Raw genomic sequence first — 21,807 nt, 5'->3', positions numbered from 1 at the left:
AGTAATTACTCCCTTGTTTATTGTTTTATACTTTTGAAGAGATTTAGGTCTCCAAATTTTTAGTTCGGTGTGAAGCCTTTCTACTCAAGTGATTACAGTTTCTAAAAAAAGAAAAAAAATTCCTCTTTAGTTTGTGTAATTTTGGCAAAAGTAATGAAAGAATTATTTTAAATAGGTAGTAGATGATGACTTCCCAGAGATGTACAAAACTGTTTCTCAAGAATCTCTTACACCGGGAAAACTGGAAATTAATTTTGAAGAATTATTAAAACAAAAAATGGAAGAAGAAAAGCGACGAACAGAGGAGGAAAGGAAGCATAAGCTAGAGATGGAAAAACAGGAATTTGAACAACTGAGACAAGAAATGGGAGAGGTGAGATTTTAAGAAATACCTATATTCTCCAAATACTTAAAATAACTTTTTAAGTATTATTGTTCACATAAAGGACACTCAGCATACTGGGGCGCCTGGGTGGCTCAGTGGGTTAAGCCTCTGCCTTTTGCTCTGGTCATGATCTCAGAGTCCTGGGATAGAGCCCCGCATCAGGCTCTCTGCTCAGCGGGGAGCCTGCTTCCCCTGCTCTATCTACTCTCTGCTTACTTATCATCTCTCTCTCTCTCTGTCAAATAAATAAATAAAATCTTAAAAAAAAAAAAAGACACAGCATATTAAGCACTCGGTACAAGTTTTGGCGTAGTTATGAGCACTTTCTAGCTTGCTGTAACTCTGCTTCTTCTTTACTAGGTTAAAACATATATAATTGCATGTGACTTAGATATTACAATAGTATCTTAAATAAATATTTCTTCCTATATACTTCACAATTATGTGGTTACATTATGATGGAGAATTTTTCCTAAAGAGCTTTAATATGCCCATTTATATTTATTCTCTTTGAAATAAAACTGATTAGTCAAATAAAATTACAAGAGCACCATGGATACTAATAAAAACATCAGTTTGCAAGTCTTTGAATGGTTTTATTTTACTAAATTAGAAGATAGAACTCTCATAAATATCTTAATACGATTTCTCTAGTATTGAAGTGAAATACATAAATATATATATAGACTGTACAGACTATATATATAAATATATATATAGACTATACAGCATCAGCTTCATGGGTATACAACTTGTGCCCCCCAGGACCTTATGCTTAGACAGGCCATGCATATGGTTTAATGTTCTAGGGTTGCCATCTTGATTTTTAATTTAAAAATTTAAAGTAAAATTTAAAAATTAAAATTTAATTAAAATTGCAATCACCTTATCTTTGAATTTGTGTGTTGTAAGTGAAAGCTGGTTGGACAATGGAGCATGTGCTAGACTTTGAGCCATGGCGCTCTCAAACCGCCTGCTGTCCCTTGCCTCTCTGTGGTGCATTCTCAACCTTTTTCCACCTCCTGATGCTGCTAGGCCCTGTCTAAACATTTCCTTCCCACAGCGGACACCCTCCATCTGGATGGCCACTTGTGTAGGCAGAAGAGAGGAGATAGAAAAAGGGGCCAGCATTCCACTGTCACCCTCGGCCTCTCTGATTTGTGGGGGGTCTCTTGGCAGCAACATGAACAGGGTCGGGGATCAGCACACAGCCCAGTGACTTGGGGTGAAACGAGTAGTGGTTGTCCCAGACTCAAACTGGCAGTGGCGCAGCATGTTTAACAGGCGATTTGGTGGGGACCTCTCTAACTCCTGATCTAGGAACTGAATGGGATCGTATGCAGAGGTTGCGATCTCTTAGAATGTGCCTCTTATGTAATGGGTTGGGGCAGTGGGCCTGTGGGGATATTTACTTCCTTGCCCCAGACTACAAATACTATAGATAGGTAATAATAAGAGACTATAAATAAATAAATAATAAGAGACTATAAATACTATAGATAGGTAATAATAAAATATCATGAATATGCTGTAGGAAAGTATTCCAAGGTCTAGCCTTTAAAATTCTTCAAAGAACATAATAGCATTTATTTTATAAAGGATGCTGAAAATGTCTAGAAAAACTTCGAAATTAGATTTATATTTGTTCAATTATTAATTTTCACCAGAATGATTTGGGAACCATTGACAGGAGGTACATAACAAATTTGTTAGGTTTCTGGTATTATAGGAATTGTATGTTTTCACTCACATAGACTAAAAAAGTGAAGGTAGTATAAAGGAATGTTTTCTTTTTCCCCTTTGGCTGAACCAAGAAATTAAGCCTCATGTCTTATCATCCACTGTGACCCCACCTCTGTACCTTTTTTCCCCTTCCCCGCTACCCTCTCCCCACACTTGGAATTCTAGGCCTTCCCCAGGAAAAGTATACCAGGAATAACTGCAATTTTTTTTTTTTACCACTTTATATAGTGAGATTTGGGTTTAATGTTAAGAAGAATAAAAAGAACTAGTAATAAATTATGAAAAGCCAAAGGAGTTTCCAAAGGAAACCAGAATAAAAAGTATTTAAGATCAAATGGTTTAAAGAACTGGAGCCCAATTTTGATGGACTCCTTTTCTGTCTTAGCAGAATATAAAACTGAGAGTAGAAGTGATAGGTATTGAATATAGGGATTTTCCCAGACAGTAGTGTAGAAAGGCTTCAGTCAGTTAATTTGAGTATTAAGAGTAATATTTAACTTAATAGATTATCATCAAAACAAAAATAGGAGGAATTTTAGGATACTCTGGCTCTATATAGAGATAAAAAAAAAAAAAAATTACGTCCAGCGGTTAAGTGACAAGGCAAAAGGCCAAATGGTATCAAAGTCATAACTAGAACTTGTATCTGACTCTTAGCCCACTGTTCTTACAATTATAGTTCTTCATCTTCCTCTAAACATGGATTTTCCTATGGTTCCTAGTAAAAGCTAATCTTGAGATGCATGTTTTAGTTTTAGGAGGTTATCATGAAATATTAAATGAAGTTTTGAGCCATTATTCCGTAATGAAGTATTTTAAAAAGATGTTATCTAAAGTCTTAAATTTGTAGCATTACTTATAGGAGCAGGTTGTTTAAGCTTTATTTTTGGCTTCAAACAAGAAATGAACAAATTTTGGAAGGTTTATTGTACAAACTAATTTTCTGGCATTTAGTATATAAAAATTTATTTTTTAGGGGGCGTCTGGGTGGCTCAGTGGGTTAAAACCTCTGCCTTCAGCTCAGGTCATGATCCCAGGGTCCTGGGATTGAGCCCTGCATCAGGCTCTCTGCCCAGCAGGGAGCCTGCTTCCCCCCCTCTCTCTGTCTGCCTCTCTGCCTACTTTTGATCTCTCTTTCTCTGTCAAATAAATAAAATCTTCTAAAAATTTTTTTATTTTTTTTGAAGGAAGAGGAGGAACATGAAACCTTTGAATTGAGTAGAGAATATGAAGAATTAATCAAACTGAAAAGAAGTGGCTCTATTCAAGCCAAAAATCTAAAAAGCAAGTTTGAAAAGATTGGACAACTGTCTGAAAAAGAAATACAGAAAAAGATAGAAGAAGAACGAGCAAGAAGGAGAGCAATTGACCTTGAAATTAAAGAGCGAGAAGCAGAAAACTTTCATGAGGTATACTATATTTAAGAGTTACGGTATAGTAATTATGATGAGCTTAAAAGAAATGTAACATTGAAGTAAGTTTTGGCACTTAAAATTAAGCGTAAGTATATATAATAATCTGAGAACTAAATAGCAGAAGCACATTAAGATCTCAAGAGGCTTTTAAAGATTGCCTCGGTTTAGCATTGTTTCAAAATGGGTTTTATCAGAATTAAATAGTCTATATTGAACATCAAGTAGTTCACTCTGGAAAAAGGAGTTTAAAAATATTTGTGGCACAGTTGGTTAAATGTCTGCCTTCGGCTCAGGTCATGATCCCAGGGTGCTGGCATTGAGTCCTAAGATGGGCTACTTGCTCAGTGGGGAGCCTCTTCTTTCTCCCTCTCCCTGTCACTCCCCTTGCTTGTACTGACAAGTAAATAAAATCTTTAAAAAATATATATTTATGGCACAAGTTTTAGTTTGACTTCTTAGACCAGTATACATATAGGTTAAAATAAACTCGAGAGATTATTCATACTTACTTTTTTATTTAAGGATAAGGCCGATAAATCTTAATGACCTGCTTAGTCATGCCAACAATTCAGTGGCAGAACCTAAATTAGAATTCAGAGGACATGAATTTGAAGTACCTCCAAATGTTAAAAAGGCAATTACTAGATGACCCATAATGTTCCTTCCAGCCCAAGGTCTAGTTCCAGGATTATGAATATTGCTTTAAATAGGATCTGGAGAATTTTTTTCTGCCAGAATTGCCATTTTATAATACTTAACAGCATTTAACTTGTGTTTTTCTAGCAATGAATTTTCATCAAATAATTCAACTAGTAAAGCAGGTGTGGGAAGTTGGGCAGTCCTTCAGAGGAGTCTGTGAGTTAGAAGATAGAATCAAGAAATTATGTGCAAATTCTTGGATCTGTAAGCAGTTCATTATTATTGAAGCAAACAGACTGTAGAGAACAGCAAAGGATAATGATGAAGATGATACAAGCACAAACAAGATGGCCATGCAAGTTCTTAGATGCCATGTTAAGGAACTTCGCTTTATTATTCATAGAAGAGATTTTTTTTTTTTTTTTTTTAAAGATTTTATTTATTTATTTGACAGAGAGAAATCACAAGTAGATGGAGAGGCAGGCAGAGAAAGAGAGAGGGAAGCAGGCTCTCTGCTTAGCAGAGAGCCCGATGCGGGACTCGATCCCAGGACTCCGAGATCATGACCCGAGCCGAAGGCAGCGGCTTAACCCACTGAGCCACCCAGGCGCCCCTAGAAGAGATTTTTTAAAAAGATTTTATTTATTCATTTGACAGAGATCAAAAGTAGGCAGAGGCAGGCAGAGAGGAGGAATCAGGCTCCCTGCTGAGCAGAGAGCCCCAATGCAGGGCTTGATTCCAGGACCCTGAGATCATGACCTGAGCCAAAAGCAGAGGCTTCAACCCACTGAGCCACAAAGGTGCCCCCATTGAAGAGATTTTTTAAAATATGAAGTGATACTGTCAAATAGGCATCTTTATACATAGATCATACTTAAGCAAAAGATGGTTTTAGATTAATGCATTAAAAAATTATTTTAATGCCTACTACGTTCCAGGGACTGTTTTGGACACTGGGACTACTACATTGGTAAATAAACCTACAATCTTTGCTCATGTTGTGTTTAGAATCTAACAGGGAGGATAGGAAACAAAATAGTAAGTAAAAAGTATGCAAAAGCTATGGAAATTAACAATGTAAGGTACTATTTTGTATAGGATGGTCAGAGGCGGCTTGATGAGGATTTGAAAAAGGGATTGAATGGAGAAAATAGTATAGAATGTAGGATATGAAACTAAAACGACTTGGGGATGGTGGTGGAGATGAGAGGAAGAGGAATTAAAATGGGTATACACAAACATAGATAATATGGGAATAAAGAGTTTGGAAGGAAAAGAAATCACAAGCTGTTTTAGACAAAAGGAGATGCTATAGAACATCTGATACTCATCAATGAAGTTGATACGCATTTTAGAAAGATTTATTTATTTTTGAGAGGCGTGGGGGAAGGGCAGAGGGAAGAGGGAGAGAAACTTCAGCAGACTCCATGCTAAGCCGAGTCCAAAGCAGCTCAGGGTCATGACCCTGAGGATCATAACCTGAAATGAAACTGAGTTGGTCGCTTAACTGACTGCACTACCCAAGTGCCCTGAAGCTGGTATGAACCCTGTGTGACATACACTAAACCTGGAGGACTTGGGGCCTGGGCTGGTAGGAACTAATTTTGTCATTGCCAAAAGCAAATTCTATTGCTAATAGCTTCTATGTTGGACCTTGTGTTGTTTTGGGTACATGAAAGTGAATACAATGTGCCTTCAAAAAGTTCAGCCTAATGAGATGTAGGAAAATAATAATTTTAGCTTTAAGTGTTAAAATAGTAGTTATATATTTAATGTTATGGGATCAAAAAAGATGGAATCATTAATTGTATGAGAGGTTTAACAGTGCTGAGATTACATTTAAGCTGTGAGAAGGTGAATAAAACTTACAAGCATTCTAGATTACAGGGATGAGTGCCCCTTTATAATCTTTACATGAAGATTGTAAAAACTTATCTGGGGAATGGAAATTTTGCTCAAAGGCATGATTCATAGCATAATGGATGGTAAAGTTGGAAAAGCAGTAGCTAGCTAATACTGGGTGTTTTTAATCTTGCAGGAATTATGATCTGGGAACAATGTTAACAATTAGTTTCTGGACGGAGTAATGAAGGGCTTGTATTTTTAAAGAATCCTGGGTTCATGGAGAATGAACTAAAAGACAGGGATAAGGCATGAAGTTAGCACGCAGGGAGAAAAATGGACCCAACTTTTAACCAACCTGGGTAACCGACTGCTTATGGGTAGATAGTTGCTGAGAAGCCCAACATTACCTCAAGATTACCAGGGAAACTACAGGATACTACAAAGAATTCAGAAGATCTAGAAGTCGATGAATAGTTTTGGATAAAGTTTGAACTATATTTGGATAAGGTAAAGGCATTCTGGAGCATAGGTACTGAGTTCAGGTGAGAGGCTGGAGCTGTAGATTCTAACTATTATGGATAGCATTAAAATCTATCAAAATAGCGGGGTACACCTGGATGGCTCGGGTGGTTGAGCATCGGACACTTGGTTTAGGCTCAGGTCATGATTTCAGGGTTTTGAGGTCTGCACTCATCTGGGAGTCTGCTTAAGATTCTCTCTTTACCCCTCCCCCCACTCCCTAAAAAATCAGTCTTTAAAAAAATAAATAGGTAGACAAAGCCATCTTCAAGGAGTTAATAGTTGGAAGGTGAATGATAAAACTGGAGAACACCAACATTTAATGGTTGGATGACCACAAGATCGTCCATTTTTTGAGAGAAATATATCACGGAAGGTAAAGAAAAGTTCAGTCACCATGTACTTGCTCCCGTTTTTGTGTTAAAGGTAGTGAAACCTCACCAACAGTCATACCTACAGAATATTTAGGTACAATTAAAAATAGGGTAGATGACTTGTTTTATTGCTATTACTGGCATAAAAAAGGATGAGAATAGGACATGGCTAACCTGTAACCCGTGACTGTGAAGGATGCTGACATTCTTCATCTCTTTAGATTAAGGGTCACTGAGATATCCTTAAAGCATTGTTTGGGCATTGAGTGTAATCAAGTTCTAGAGGACTCCCTTCTCCCCATCTGGTATTATCTGGTTTCCTCTTTTAAAAATGTCCATTTCAACGTCTTCTGCTTCTATTCCAGACATCTTTCAAGGTCTACCTCATCCATGTAACCTCCCCTAATCGAAGAATTTTCTTTTTTTTTTTTAAAGATTTATTTGACAGAGAGATCACAAGTAGGCAGAGAGGCAGGCAGAGAGAGAGGGAGAAGCAGGCTCCCCGCCAAGGAGAGAACCCGATGCGGGGCTTGATCCCAGAACCCTGGGATCATGACCTGGGCCGAAGGCAGAGGCTTAACCCACTGAGCCACCCAGGCGCCCCTAATCGAAGAATTCTATCCCAGATCCTTATAGCCCTTAATCTGTATAACTCATTTGGTATTTAAATCACTAATTGCCTTATGGTGTCTGATTTTCTAGTTTTCTAATAAGGCATACTCCATGCTTGCTTTTGCAAAGTTCACTGCCCAACTGTTGCTTCCTTTGATATACTTATGGTAGAGTCAATACTCTAAGAATATACCTAGAGAACAAAGATCATTCCGTTTAACATGACTCTCTGTAGATTCATTTCCCGGAAACATTTTTAACCTGGCTTTTCAAGGATTCAAGAAAGAGCAACACTTAGGAAATGAAAGACTGTTCATAACTTTCTCTCAGTTCATGAGGAACTTACTGAATTTATTTTCTAAAGGCAGGTCTGAAGTAGCTAAGTGAGTTAACAGTTATGAATCTGCACAAAATTTTTATCCTTAAATCCAGAAAGCAAGATAACTGGAAGGTCTCAGAACAGCAATTATCATACTTGCCAAAATATTATCTTGAAGATCTGATAAACAAAGGATAAAATTAACTATCATATGAACAGAAGTCCTTTTTAAACCTCAGAAAAGCCCATTGAGATAAACCTGTAGTGAACAAACTGGTATTTAACATCTTTTAGCCTTTTTCTTAATAAAAAACCATTGTAACATCATTCGTTAGCATTTAACTGTAGTCTGGCATTAGTTTATCAACAGGCATTAGGTTTATCATTTCAAACTGAAGTATTTGTGTTAATGGCATGAGTAGAATTTACCCATTAGGTGGTATCTGATGTTCTAGGATTTTCCAACATTAAAGAAAAATCTGATTCAAGAAAACAAAAACTTTCCAACTCCTCCTTTGTTATTCGTTGAAGTACAATACTTCAAACTGATGCAAAACATCCATACACCAAGATTTTTCTTATATAGACAATTATTTTCGAGCTTGTTTCAGTGTCCTTCAGTTGGATGTGGTATCTTGAAGCACTTTCTTTAGTACTGTGAAATATAAATGGTGAGATTTCTGACAGATCCATAAAAGTCTAAGTAGATTAGAAACTACAGCTAAAGTACTTTAGAAACCCTGAATAACCCTACGCTACTAAAACCTCCCTCAAAAGCCACTAGCGATCTCTTTATCACCAAATTGCTTTATAGATTCAACACTGTTTTAATAGTTGAATCTTAGATTAATCAATCCCTTATCTCCATGGTTTCTAGCTCTTACTCTAACCACCTACTTCAACTCAGTGATTTCCCCAACTTCCAGTCACTGCCTCTTTCAGTTATCTTCCCATTTATTCTACCTGCAAAAACTCCTGTCTGCCATTTGACTATCAATAAATTTTGTTGTATGAAATTCACCTCAAGGACAATTATTAGCTAAGGGTGAGGAAGGAAATCATGAAGTAGGAAATAGCAGAAACTGCATTTTCTGTATTACATAAGAGTGTGAAGAGGGATGGACAATCTTGTGACAAGGGAGTATTTTAACAGTTAAAAAGTATAACATCCCCACCCCTTTCTGTTAGTTAGTACTATCAGCCAGCAAAAAGAGTTGGTTAAGCAAATAAAAACACTGGGACTCCAGTGATAATGTATAATCTTTACACTGGGAGGAAAGGGTTGTCAGGAAACTTATTCAAATAAAACTTCATCTTTTCCAAATTAGGGGATAGTGAAAATCTTTACGTCCAAGCATAGCACAAATATGTAAACCAAACATGGCTAATTATTTTGTTCCTATAAATGACAACTTCATTAACTATTAATGTTTAGCTCTTGTTGGTTTCTAGAAAACAAGCAATTCTTATTCTTGGCCCCCTTTCATAAAGGAGGAAGATGTTGATGTCAAGCCTGCAAAAAAAAGTGAGGCCCCATTTACTCATAAAGTGAATATGAAAGCTAGATTTGAACAGATGGCTAAGGCAAGAGAAGAAGAAGAACAAAGAAGAATTGAAGAGCAAAAGTTATTACGGATGCAGTTTGAACAAAAGGAAATTGATGCAGCATTACAAAAGGTACCAGGCTTACATAATCTTTATTTTTCAAATATGCTCTTAGAATTTTGTGGGATTAAAAGTAATTTAATAGCTTTCAAGTCAATGGAATGTTTTGTGAAGTACACATTGTAGTAGGCATAGTTTCATGGTCTTTGGGAAGCAAAACCCATTTACACATGAAATTCTATTACTAAAATATTACTGAAATGCTACTTTAAATGCCAACTTGAATGCACTTATTTTAATATAGAAAAGAGAAGACGAAGAGGAAGAAGACGGTGGTAGCATCATGAATGGTTCCACTATTGAGGATGAGGAGCAAACGAGATCAGGAGCTCCGTGGTTCAAGAAGCCTCTAAAAAACACCTCGGTTGTAGACAGTGAGCCAGTTAGGTTTACTGTTAAAGTAACAGGAGAACCCAAACCAGAAATTACATGGTGGTTTGAAGGAGAAATACTGCAGGATGGAGAAGACTACCAGTATATTGAAAGAGGAGAAACTTACTGCCTTTATTTACCAGAAACTTTCCCAGAAGATGAAGGAGAATATATGTGTAAAGCAGTCAACAACAAAGGCTCTGCAGCTAGTACCTGTATTCTTACAATTGAAAGTAAGAATTAATCACTTAATCTAGAATTTTTATTCTATTTAATTATTTTTTTCCTTTAAAAAAAAATCACTTTTCTTCTTCTCTTTTTTAGCGGACGACTACTAGCTCCCCTTCCCTCTCCCTGGAACTTACTTTCTCCCCCTCCTCCCCCTTTCTTACTACATCATGTTTTCTGTGGCGGGGCCAAAATGGAAACCAGAAGTGCCACTATGTTGACTTTTTATTCCTTTTCATAATAGTCTTCAAAACACAAGCTCATCTAAAGAATACTTTCTTCCTTTCCAAATCATCACCAGATTCATCACCTTATTAAATGCAGAAGTTAATTTGTATCTAATGGGGCAAAGTGGAAATTTTACTCAATTATTCTAAGTTTACAGTAGTAATATTTTAAAAATATTATTTTGCATGAAAGAATGTCTTTTATGAGCTATTTATACCTAAAGTTAGCCCGAAATAACAGAGACTTAATGTACTTGTAACCCATCAATTTGAGTTTTCCTTAATACATCATTCCCTTGCTGTAGTTTCAAAGTCTTTCTGAAGCAGATAAGGGGAAGGAGTACCATTCCTTTCAAGGGAAAGGGGGAGCATGGAGAACAAAACTAAGACTTTCAAGAAACAATTGTCAGAATTTAATGGAAACCACTACCTATATAGAGTTCTGAGTGTTGAGAACAAATATTAACATGTACTTTTCAAATGTGTGTAATACATATTCAAGCTTACAAAGCAAATTTATGTTGTGACCTTGCCTGACAAAATATATTTTAGTGAGAAAACTTTGTATCAGTAGTTTATGCAGGAGAAAACACTTTTAACATATGGACAGTTTCAAGATCTAAGAGGGAAAAAAAATGGCAGTCTTCAATTTTAAAATCTGTTGAGTTGTAAATAATTAACTACCATGTTCTATTACCAAGTTGTTTTATATTTTAGTTTTCTGGAAGACAATTTTATTTTACAATGTAAACTCAATAAAGTAACTTCTGTATTAAAAAAGAGTCTTTCAATATTTTAGAAAAGAAACAAACACTCCTTTATAATATTGATCAATGTACATTTATTTTTTTTATTGAGGAAACCATAATCAATACAAAATTACAGCAATCATGTGCCCTTTTTACATACAATGTCATTAAAGCAAACTCTAAACCACAGTTTGTAAAGTATTCAATTTACCTCAAGTCCAAGCTGCATCTCCCTAAGACACTGTTCCCATCACAGTAGCCATTTTAAGCCAATCTTCTTTTTACACACGGGTAGTTTCTGTAGAGAACACTTTTCTCAGGACGAAAATGCATCGAGCATGCATAAGAAAAAATATATATATATGCGCAAATACATTTAAGAGTTTCTATAGGGCTATCATTGAAGAAAATAAAACCTTGGGATTTGCTTCTTAAAAGCACCAGTTTAAAAAATCCCTCAGAAATTTATACTGTGGCAAGAAAACTCAAGTGACTAAACAAAAAATAAGGTTATTTTCAGAGTCAAAATTATCTTTATGGTATTGTTAAAATACATTTTAAAATGAGGCAGAATTTTCAGAAAATAAAAAGACATCCTCATTGATCATTTCTACATCCTTATTCTAGACAACAGATGTCTGCAGGTAGAGCTGGTTCTCCTGGCAGAGTATTCAAACAAATGTTATCACTTCTGCATATATTCCTATTTCCCTCTTAATGTACTCTGCTACTCCTACCCAAACCCACCCTTATGAATTAACTCCAAGGTGCTTGACTAAGGAAATATTTTATAATGTTTATAAACAACTAGTATTAAATCTCTAGTTTTAGTATTAAAACCATTTTCATTAATTAAAAGTATACTTTTCATTTCTAAAAGAAACATGAAACCATAAGAATTCTACGTTTCACCACACTAAAATATCTTTTAAAAACGAAACACATTGTCAAGTTTTTAAGTGCTAAGTAAAATAAATCAGTTCAATTTCAATCTAAACATTGTTTCTACCACTCCTAACATCCATTGCATTCAAGTCAACTGGCTCACCTTTTCTGCTTTCCATTTATTTCATAGTTAAGATTAGCGCCATTTTTTAAAAATGCAGTATCAGTGAAGGCTTATGGTAATGAGTAAAAAAACTCTCGAGATAGAAACAATGCCCCCAAATCTATTAGCATTCATCTATATTTTATAAAAATGCAAACTACGACTAACCAAAACTTGACAGGCTCTTTAGTTTCAAAGAGCTCCTTTATATTACCATTCTTAACATACCTATCATCTATTAAAACAATACATACACACACATAAATGTGGTGCAGTAACTACATAACTTACAAAATTTAACAGTTCATGGAACATTTAAGATCAAGCGAATAGCACTTTAAAATGAAAAGTGATCAAAAGCAGGTACATTACACCCTATACCATATTATGTATGGGAATACATTTCATATTTTTCAATTATGATTTGCCAATTTTACCTTCTACATTGAGCCCTTCTATGGTCCATGCTCATCGGCTCACCAATGGCATACACTCAAAGGATTCCTCTTTATGGGTAACTATCTCAGGACCTGATTTTATGAGCTATGATTTGGTGCTTGCAGCATCTTCAGCACTGTGTGTGAAAATGAAGGCAGTATTTTTGAATATTTTTCTTTGTTGCAGAGATAAGCAGGAGTTTTTAAAAGGATCAGCACATTTTAGAAATTGAATAAACAAAACTGATATGATGCTGCTTTAAATACATTCATCTTAACTCAAAATATGTACCAGTTAAAATCATTTATAAGAACACAAACATTTTAAACTGGCAAAAATTAAAATAAATGCAGCGTCAGTTATTAAAATATTATAAATCAGAAAAATACTGGTTGCTATACAGATTATGAAAGGTTATTTGCTATACAGTTAACATTTCACTGATGCACATGCCTTAACAAAAACATACTGCCAGTATTCCTCATAAATTTTTCCTTTTTTCAGTGTATATAAAAATTATGAAAACTGAATTGCCTAAAAAAAAAAAAAAAGTCATATAATAAAACTCTGACCCATAATGTCCTTACTGAATTATTATACTTCAAGAATAAGACAAAAAGAAAGACTCCATAGCTTTGGAGGGCAAAGAAAATGTCCTGTCAATCAGAAAAAGACTGTGAAGGCTGTTGAAGTTTCTAATCAAGTGATTTCCTAAATCTAGAAAACTATGTAATTGCTCTTTCTTAATTTTAACAATCCTTCTATAGTTGGGAAAAGATTACAAAAAGTTTGGATGTAGTTCAATTACAACAGCAATCTACTCATCATTTTTTTTTTTCATTAAAAAAAAAAAAAACCAAAAACAAAACCACAAAAAAACCCCAAAAACCATTACCCAGAAATGTAAACAGTTGTTTGAACAACTTACAGACTTTCCACTGAAATGGTAGCATAAATAACAAAATACATTTTGGGGAAGCAGTAGCAGATTGCTTTTGAATTACACAACCACAAAAACCTCACAGGGACAACATTAATGTACTGAAATATTTATTTATATATGTCCTTAGGTTGTGCTTACCTGTTGCTTTTTGCAGCAGAACCTAAGGTGGAAGGTCTGGGAAGGCACTGTGAAGTATAAATAATTGCACTGTTTGCAATTAATAAAGATTTTAAACCTTAAATGAATCAAAATCAACAGCCTCCAATTTGTGAGTTATGAAACTGAATCCAACTGAACTATTTCTTCAGTTTAATTAATAAATGCACCACTTTCCTAAAAGGTCATCTATAAAACAGTATCATGCAAAATACTGAAATTTTTCATGTCAATAACCCTACTCTTAAAGATAACACATAACTAACTCCTTTACTATTAAACTTGAAACTAGAACTACATATCCGTATCTAAATAAGGGCAAGGGAAGTCACTCCAGGTTCTATGAAACAATCAAAAACATTTCAAAATATCTATAATGAACTGAACTGCTATCTTCTACCCTGTAAGTAATCTCAACATTTATGTCCTTGTATATCTCCCTTAATATTCAGAACTGGTGCTCCCCACCAATGAAAGAATTAATATATACTTATGAAATGGTGTTAAACTGCTACATTGCTTAATATTTGCAAACTGAAAACCACTTCTGTCTGATACATTTCAAGTCTTTCATATTAATATAGAAGATATGCATACTGTACACTGAAAAACAATATTTTTAGGAGCACCAATGAGTAATACTATTCAATTTTAATGATCAGTTTTCTTTAGCTATAGCTAAAGCATATCAAAAATACTTACCCATTAAGCTCACTTAAAAAAAAAAATACAGACCTATGTATTATTCTATGTTAAATTAAGAAGCAGTTATGGTTTTCCAAGATATCAGCACTGTATTCCAACATAATATTCACACAAAGTATGGCATTTACATTATGTGGAACATTGACAAAAAGATACTGTTGCAGTTCATCAATTTGTCATTCTGATGTACTTACAGTGCAATGCTCCTTGAAGGAACACAATCAAGGATGATACACAGCACAGTCCTCCTCACCCCTACAGAGCTAGTTCTATACTGGCTGGATCAAACCTGCACTTCAACAGACAATGGCAAGACAGACTGTATTTGCATGTAGTCTAATATATTAATATGCAAAGAGCCAACAAATATGCAAAGAGTAAACAATGGATTTCAACAAAATATCAGAACTTCAGCATGAGTGTTATAGAGTAATAAAGTGATTTCAAGTACATAAAAAATCAAGTTGATTCAATGATTGGACTTGTGCATTTACAAAACAAAGCTTATCTATACTGCAAAAAGAAAAAAAAAAAGGAAAAAGCTTGAACATTTCCATACCCCAATAATGTTTCAATGGCAGATGCACTGTAGCTATACTTTTTGCATACTATTCACTTTTCTATCCTAAATTTAAAAAGAAACACACTAATATTGTATACATTGAAAGTTTCTTTACATGAAAAAACTTCTTATTCGACTATTCATACTCACTATCCGAAAACTGTTTAAAATTAGTTATGCTGAAACAGTCTTGGAAATCAAGTAATTATTAAATTAAGAACAGAAAGGTTAACTGTTATAGCAGCAGTACAGATCTGAAACAGTGGTCATGTATAAAAGGAAATTTCACTGTTAATTCAATGGAAGTATGCCAAAAGATCATTGTACACACATGCAGGTTTTAATCAAACAGAAGGAAAAAAAAATGAAGATATCAGGATTACTTGTGCTGAAACAGCCAAATACAATAAATGGAAAAGATCCTCCAATCTACTACTATACTGCAAGGGGGAAAAAACATGCCAGTGTTTAAAAACTCAATTAATATTTCATGGGGAAAGCTTATATATTTGTGTATATGTATCTTAATTTATCATTGCTAAGAAATTATGAATCCTTTAAATACCCACATATCCAACTTACCGACACAGGAGGTTTCATATCATTTATTGTAAAGCACAAAACAGGCATTTTAAAAGTGAAAGTATACATTGAAAAAGTACATTTATATCACAAAGCATTGACCACATAATAGTTGCAAATACATTTGCTGGAATGTGTACATCTACACTAAATACTAAAAACAAACCAATTTTCATTTCTACACAGAAATATTAACCTCCTATCAGTAGTGATAGATATTTTGTACATTTTCAAAAAAAAAAAAAAGCACTATTTTAAACCAAAAACAAATTAAGATCTTCATCAAGTCGTCTGCATCCATATATTTAACAAAGGTTTTTTTCCCCCACACAATGAAGCAAATACTGTATTGTCCACTTCTTATTATTGGCCCTGTGCAGAAGAGATACATAAGAAATACACAAAAAGTTAAAGAAAATCCTTTAAATGGAGCTAACTCAGGAGTGAATCCTTTAAGAAAGAAAAACTGGTTAATATAAATGGTGGTGGCTTCTTGCATGATTTGCAAATCCCTGGGGGAAAAAAATTTATTTTTAAAATCAAAGGCATTATAGAAATATTCAGCACTCAGATGCCAGAAAGCATTTATAAAAAACAAACAAAAACCCAAACAATACACCAAGGTACTTCATTTAGTTATGCTACGCCAGATAAAAATTAAAAAGGCAAACATAATCCCAGACAAAACAGTAAACATGCAGAAAACATGATTGGATCAGAAATCAATACATTAGCAAGTTTAGTATACCTGAGGTGCTGGAGGATGCTGTGGCATTCCCTGGGGACTTGTCTGGGCATAGTAGGCTGCTTGTTGTCTATAGTACTCAGCCCAGGCTGCACTATAATCTGGCTGACCACCTGGTGGAGCACCAGTAGGAGCAGGAACCGCTTGACCTTTGAGAAAACAGAACAACTTTGTTGCTGTAACCACAATTAAAAGCCCAAAAGAATCTCATTTCTAATAAAAACAATACCTTGCTTCTTGTAATATTCCTCCCAAGCTTTTGAATAATCTTGTGTCTGCCCTTGTTGACCTAAAAAAAACCCCCTAAATTTTAATACAAAATTATATCCACTGTAAGAACAGGTTATAAAGACAAGCACAGAGGGTCAGAATTGCTCCTGTTTTATTTTATATATTCATTAGTGTCCTATTTTATTTTAAATAGTCATAAGAAAACGATTCTTGCAATTCAAAAAAAAATCAGAATGCTGTTTCTTTTTGACTTCTATTAATCATTAACTTTTAGTTCTAGAGTATCACTATCAATAAAAAACAAAACCAAAACTATCCACATAGTTTTAACTAGGAAAGGAGAAGATTTAAATATCTTGAGTCAATGCAAAATTTGAGAATTAATGTTCTAAAATGAGTTTGGAAAGTAATTCAAGTAAGTAATCTATGGTACCCTGGTACTGATGCTGGGCACAGGGATGCAAAAGACCTTTATTTTTTTGTCTTATTCATTTGGATGTTACACTATAGGTTTTAAATAAAATGTAAATCCTTGATGGAGAAAAAGAACATTTTTGAGAACAACAACAAAAAAACCCACCTGAAAGCTATTAAATATTTTATTTTTTTAAGATCTTGTCAAGATTTTTGTTTCCTGATTAGTTACCTATAAACTGTATGTACCAAGACTAATCTTCAAGATACCTTTTAATAAGATGTTAAGAGTTGCAATACAATGTATTCAAATCACAACAAAATTATATTAAAAGTAACCTGACAAAGAACATTAAGAACAATTCCTGAAGAGGCTCAAAGCAACAAGACCAATGAAACATAAACCCCACAGCTTTCATGAGCAGCTTTTTCTAGGTAGTGTAATTTCTGAATTTAGAGACTAAAGAGACTTAACAATATTCACAAAACTGAAATTGGCTCTGGATTAAAAAAAAAACTTAAAAAAATCAGACACACAGCAACAAAAGACACTTTCCTAACAATCAAGGAAATTTAAATATGGTGTGTACTTTGATGATATTACTGAAATAATTTAAGTCTGCAACTTACTTTGTAAAGGCTTAGGTACAATAAATACGTACGCACACACAGACACAATGTACATATGGTAAGCTTTTAAGAAGTTGAATTTGAGTAAAAAATATAAATATGGGTGTTTGCTGTACTACTTTCAAGTTTTCTGAAGGTAAAAAAATTTTGAAATAAAAAGGTGGTGAGAAAGAACACGTGTTTTCTTATTTAGCTCCTTTGAGAATTTTATTTAGCTTGTAATTACTTGACCTGATGAATTATGGCTAGACAAAAATACTGAAGCACAGACACAGAGAAAGCTGTTTTTATGTTTTGCTGGATATTGCCAACAAGGTTAACTTTATGTAGTTGCAGAAATTAGTGTCTATCAGCATCACAAAACTGGCTGAATAGAAGCAATTAAGTGAATAGAATTTCAACATTTATGAGTAACTTTAAAAACCCAAGAAAAACCCCCCTTCTATAAATACAGGCAAAAGCAGAGAATCCCATGTAATACAAACAAAATTCTTAGTTTTGCTTTTCCTAATTCTTTTCAAAGAGGAATTGAGTTTAACATTCTGATCTTATGAGGAGACACTAAATTAAAGCAAATCTGAAACAGGTTTCAATGACAACTGCCAAATACCCCAGATTATCAACAGTAATAAAACTACACAATGTCTCTTACAAACTATACACCTGAAAACCTGCTGATTTAAGGCCAAACGTGGTTAAGACACCAACAATTTTTACTTTGGGTTTACAAAAAGGAACCGATCACTGTCAAGATACTCATTTTAGAGGCAAAATAATGTAAGATGGTAGAAACAGGGAGACGCATTAAGAAAATTCATCAAACTCAAATGTTCCCTACCCTCTCCTCAACTCAGGTATTTCTGTGGAAAGTGAAAGGTAAACATGTTAAGACCCTAAGTCATAAGCACCTCACACTCCAATCTTGAAGGTGTACAAAGAAAAACTCAACTCATGCCTCCAATCTGAGGGACAAATGTGATTCATCCCCTGCCAAAAGTAACCGAAGAACTCTTCCCATCTACTTCAGACTTGGCTATCTCCTAGCCTTTTGTGCCTCTCTGCCCCTTTTACGAATGTCCTTAACTTGCTCCCTTTATCCTTAGGTTCAAAAACTGTTTTGAGGACAGATAGTTTTAGTTTATGCTTTAGAACATTACTTAAATATTTACATATAGGTTTACAATATGTAAGAGCTTTTACTTTCATTTTTTTTTTAAAAAGATTTTTAATTTATTTGACAGAGAGAGATCACAATTAGGCAGAGAGGCAGGCGGGGAGGGAGGGTAGGGGCGGAGCAGGCTCCCTGCTGAGCAGAGAGCCTAGATGTGGGGCTTGATCCCAGGACCTTGATATCATGACCTGAGCGGAAGGCAGAGGATTAGCCCACTGAGCCATCCAGGTGCCCTGGTTTTACTTTCATTTTACTCAAGAAACGAGACTTGGCCTAGAGTTCACATATAACATTCTATTATTACAGCCCAACACTCTAAATTATCTCTCTAAACACCTGCATCTTTCCCACAACCACTTTTTCCCTACCACTCACCCTCCACCACCCATCCCCCTGGGCCTTCTTCACTCATTAAGGTGCCTTTGGTGACAGTCTACCATATCAGTGTTTAACATTTAAGGGCCTTCCTCAACTCTCAGTTTTTCCAAAAATGCCTTCACTATCCCTCTTCCAAAGGGTTACTGCCAGTCTCTACTTTGAAATCCTGTTTCATCTTCTTAGGGTGTTTACTTATTACAAACGTTTCCTTCATTCTAGCTTCAAAAATACCTACTCTTCCATGTTGGCTGCCATTCCTTATTAAGACTTAAAATTTCCTTCATAAACTCTCTATAATAATCTCATCTTTATGACTTTCTCTCCTAAATTCTGATGGTGTTAATCCTAGGAAATTCAGGGGCACCTGGGTGGCTCAGTGGGTTGGGCCTCCACCTTCAACTCAGGTCATGATCTCAGGGTCCTAGGACTGAGCCTCACATTGGGCTCTCTGCTTAGCAGGGAGCCTGCATCCCCCCCCGCCCCGCCTGCCTCTCTGCCTACTTGTGATCTCTCTCTGTCAAACAAATAAGATCTTAAAAATAAAAATCCTAGGAAATTCAGATTTAAAAACTTAACTCTTGTTTTAAGAGGCTTATTTATTTATAAGCAAACAATGACAAATTTATAGTATTATTATTTCGTGTTAAGAAAAGCAGATGAAATGGCCACGGTCACCAAACTGTGGAAAGAACCAAGATGCCCTTCAACGGACGAATGGATAAGGAAGATGTGGTCCATATACACTATGGAGTATTATGCCTCCATCAGAAAGGACGAATACCCAACTTTTGTAGCAACATGGACAGGACTGGAAGAGATTATGCTGAGTGAAATCAGTCAAACAGATAGAGTCAATTATCATATGGTTTCACTTATTTGTGGAGCATAACAAATAGCATGGAGGACATGGGGAGTTAGAGAGGAGAAGGGAGTTGGGCGAAATTGGAAGGGGAGGTGAACCACGAGAGACTATGGACTCTGAATAACAATCTGAGGGTTTTGAAGGGGCAGGGGGTGGGAGGTCGGGGTACCAGGTGGTGGGTATTATAGAGGGCACGGATTGCATGGAGCACTGGGTGTGGTGCAAAATTAATAAATACTGTTGTGCTGAAAATAAAAAATAAATTAAAAAAATACATTAAAAAAAAAAAAAAAAGCAGCTGAGGGGGCCCCTGGGTGGCTCAATGGGTTAAAGCCTCTGCCTTCAGCTCAGGTCATGATCCCCCGAGTCCTGGGATAGAGCCCCACCATTGGGCTCTCTGCTCAGCAGGGAGTCTGCTTCCCCCTTTCTGTCTGCCTGCCTCTCTGCCTACTTGTGATCTCTGTCTGTGAAATAAATAAATAAAATCTTTTAAAAAAAGAGAGAGAGAAGCAGCTGAGGGGCACCTGGGTGGCTCAGTGGGTTAAGCCTCTGCCTTCGGCTCAGGTCATGATCCCAGGGTCCTGGGATCAAGCCCCTCAACGGGCTCTCTGCTTGGCGGAGAGCCTGCTCCCCCCAACCCCCGGCCTGATCTCTGTCTGCTAAACAAACAAAATCTTAAAAAAAAAAAAAAATAAAATAATAATAATAATAATAATAAAGAGAAGCAGCTGAAATTTGCCTTCAAAAGCTGGTACAGCCTGTCCAGTTTGGTAAAGAAGACACTGGATTGGGAATTGGAAAATGTCCAAAGTCCTAGAAAATCCCAGCTCTGCCACTGGAAGAGTTCAACTTGGCCTCTCAAAACAAGGGAGTTGGATTTGGAGATAAAGATTTTTATCTCCCTAATATTTTATTACTTTCTTCCCTTTCAGTTAAAATTTTGAGGACATCTGGCTGGCTCAGTCACTTAAGCACCTGACTCTTGATTTTGGCTCAGGTCATGATCTAAGGGTGGTGGGGTCAAGCCCTGCATTGGGCCCACGCTTGGAATGGAGTCTGCTTCTCTCCCCCTTTGTCTCTCTCCTTGCTCACAAGCTCTCTCTCCGAAATAAACATAAAAATCTTAATAAAAAAGTTAAATATAAAAATTTTGAAAACTGTCTCAGTAAAGCATGTGACTAGATCTCAGGGTTGTGTGTTCAAGTTCCACATTGGTATACAGATTACTTTAAATACATACATAAAAATTTTGAAAACTGTCTCAGTAAAGCATGTGACTAGATCTCAGGGTTGTGTGTTCAAGTTCCACATTGGTATACAGATTACTTTAAATACATACACAGATACATACATACATAAAGATCAATCTTAAAAACTAATCTAAGGTCACTTATGTGTGGTTGTTCTAAAAGTATCCTAAGGACCAGTAATGCACCTAGGAGAAATGAGAGTAAAGCAACCAGTCATTTAACAAAAGAACTTTTAAAGGAAAAAATAAATTGACTTTGTAGCTATCATTAAAGACCTGGCAATTTAACATTATTTTCTTTAAGATTTACAAGTGAGAGAATCCTGTGCTCCATAAATTAACAGCTGATCACTGTCATACTACAGAAAAACACACAACTGGGGAAAGGAAAAAAAAAAAAAAGGTAGGGGATAAGGAGGTTCTTAAGCCAAACACAGTATTATTTAATTATTTCTGTGACTTTTTTTTCTCCACAAAGGATTCAACAGAGTCCAGGACACTATCTATAAAATTAAAATTTTATAGTCAGCAGAGTAAAGATAGAAAATGAAAAAAGAATGGCAAGGTGAGATGTCTATCCTTAAAAATCTGAATGGTATTA

The 21,807-nt window shown here is 35.4% G+C and overlaps 2 protein-coding genes across 27 annotated transcripts in view; one reads left to right on the top strand and one right to left on the bottom strand.

Moving 5' to 3' along the window:
- The window catches only part of NEXN (nexilin F-actin binding protein), a 54,779-nt gene extending 43,656 nt beyond the window's left edge, over positions 1–11,123 (top strand). For 4 of the 6 annotated variants that reach the window (XM_032303523.1, XM_032303524.1, XM_032303526.1 and 1 more), the window contains 5 exons: positions 176–373; positions 3,316–3,537; positions 9,343–9,528; positions 9,761–10,121; positions 10,213–11,123. In XM_032303523.1, coding sequence (XP_032159414.1) covers positions 176–373; positions 3,316–3,537; positions 9,343–9,528; positions 9,761–10,121; positions 10,213–10,226 — 981 coding nt within the window. In that variant the 3' untranslated portion in view covers positions 10,227–11,123. The other 2 variants (XM_032303525.1, XM_032303528.1) reach the window with 1 other exon arrangement.
- A 41-nt stretch (positions 11,124–11,164) lies between these two features.
- Positions 11,165–21,807, bottom strand: part of FUBP1 (far upstream element binding protein 1) — a 34,324-nt gene continuing 23,681 nt past the window's right edge. For 6 of the 21 annotated variants that reach the window (XM_032303503.1, XM_032303507.1, XM_032303505.1 and 3 more), the window contains 4 exons: positions 16,501–16,560; positions 16,275–16,420; positions 13,660–13,706; positions 11,337–13,112 (listed from right to left, as the gene is read on the bottom strand). In XM_032303503.1, the coding sequence (XP_032159394.1) occupies positions 13,079–13,112; positions 13,660–13,706; positions 16,275–16,420; positions 16,501–16,560 (287 nt within the window). In that variant the 3' untranslated portion in view covers positions 11,337–13,078. The other 15 variants (XM_032303510.1, XM_032303513.1, XM_032303517.1 and 12 more) reach the window with 11 other exon arrangements.

The sequence above is a fragment of the Mustela erminea genome, chromosome 10, assembly GCF_009829155.1.
Source record: "Mustela erminea isolate mMusErm1 chromosome 10, mMusErm1.Pri, whole genome shotgun sequence".
In the NCBI taxonomy this organism is placed as follows: Eukaryota; Metazoa; Chordata; class Mammalia; order Carnivora; family Mustelidae; genus Mustela; species Mustela erminea.
This window is presented reverse-complemented; position numbering and strand designations above follow the sequence as displayed.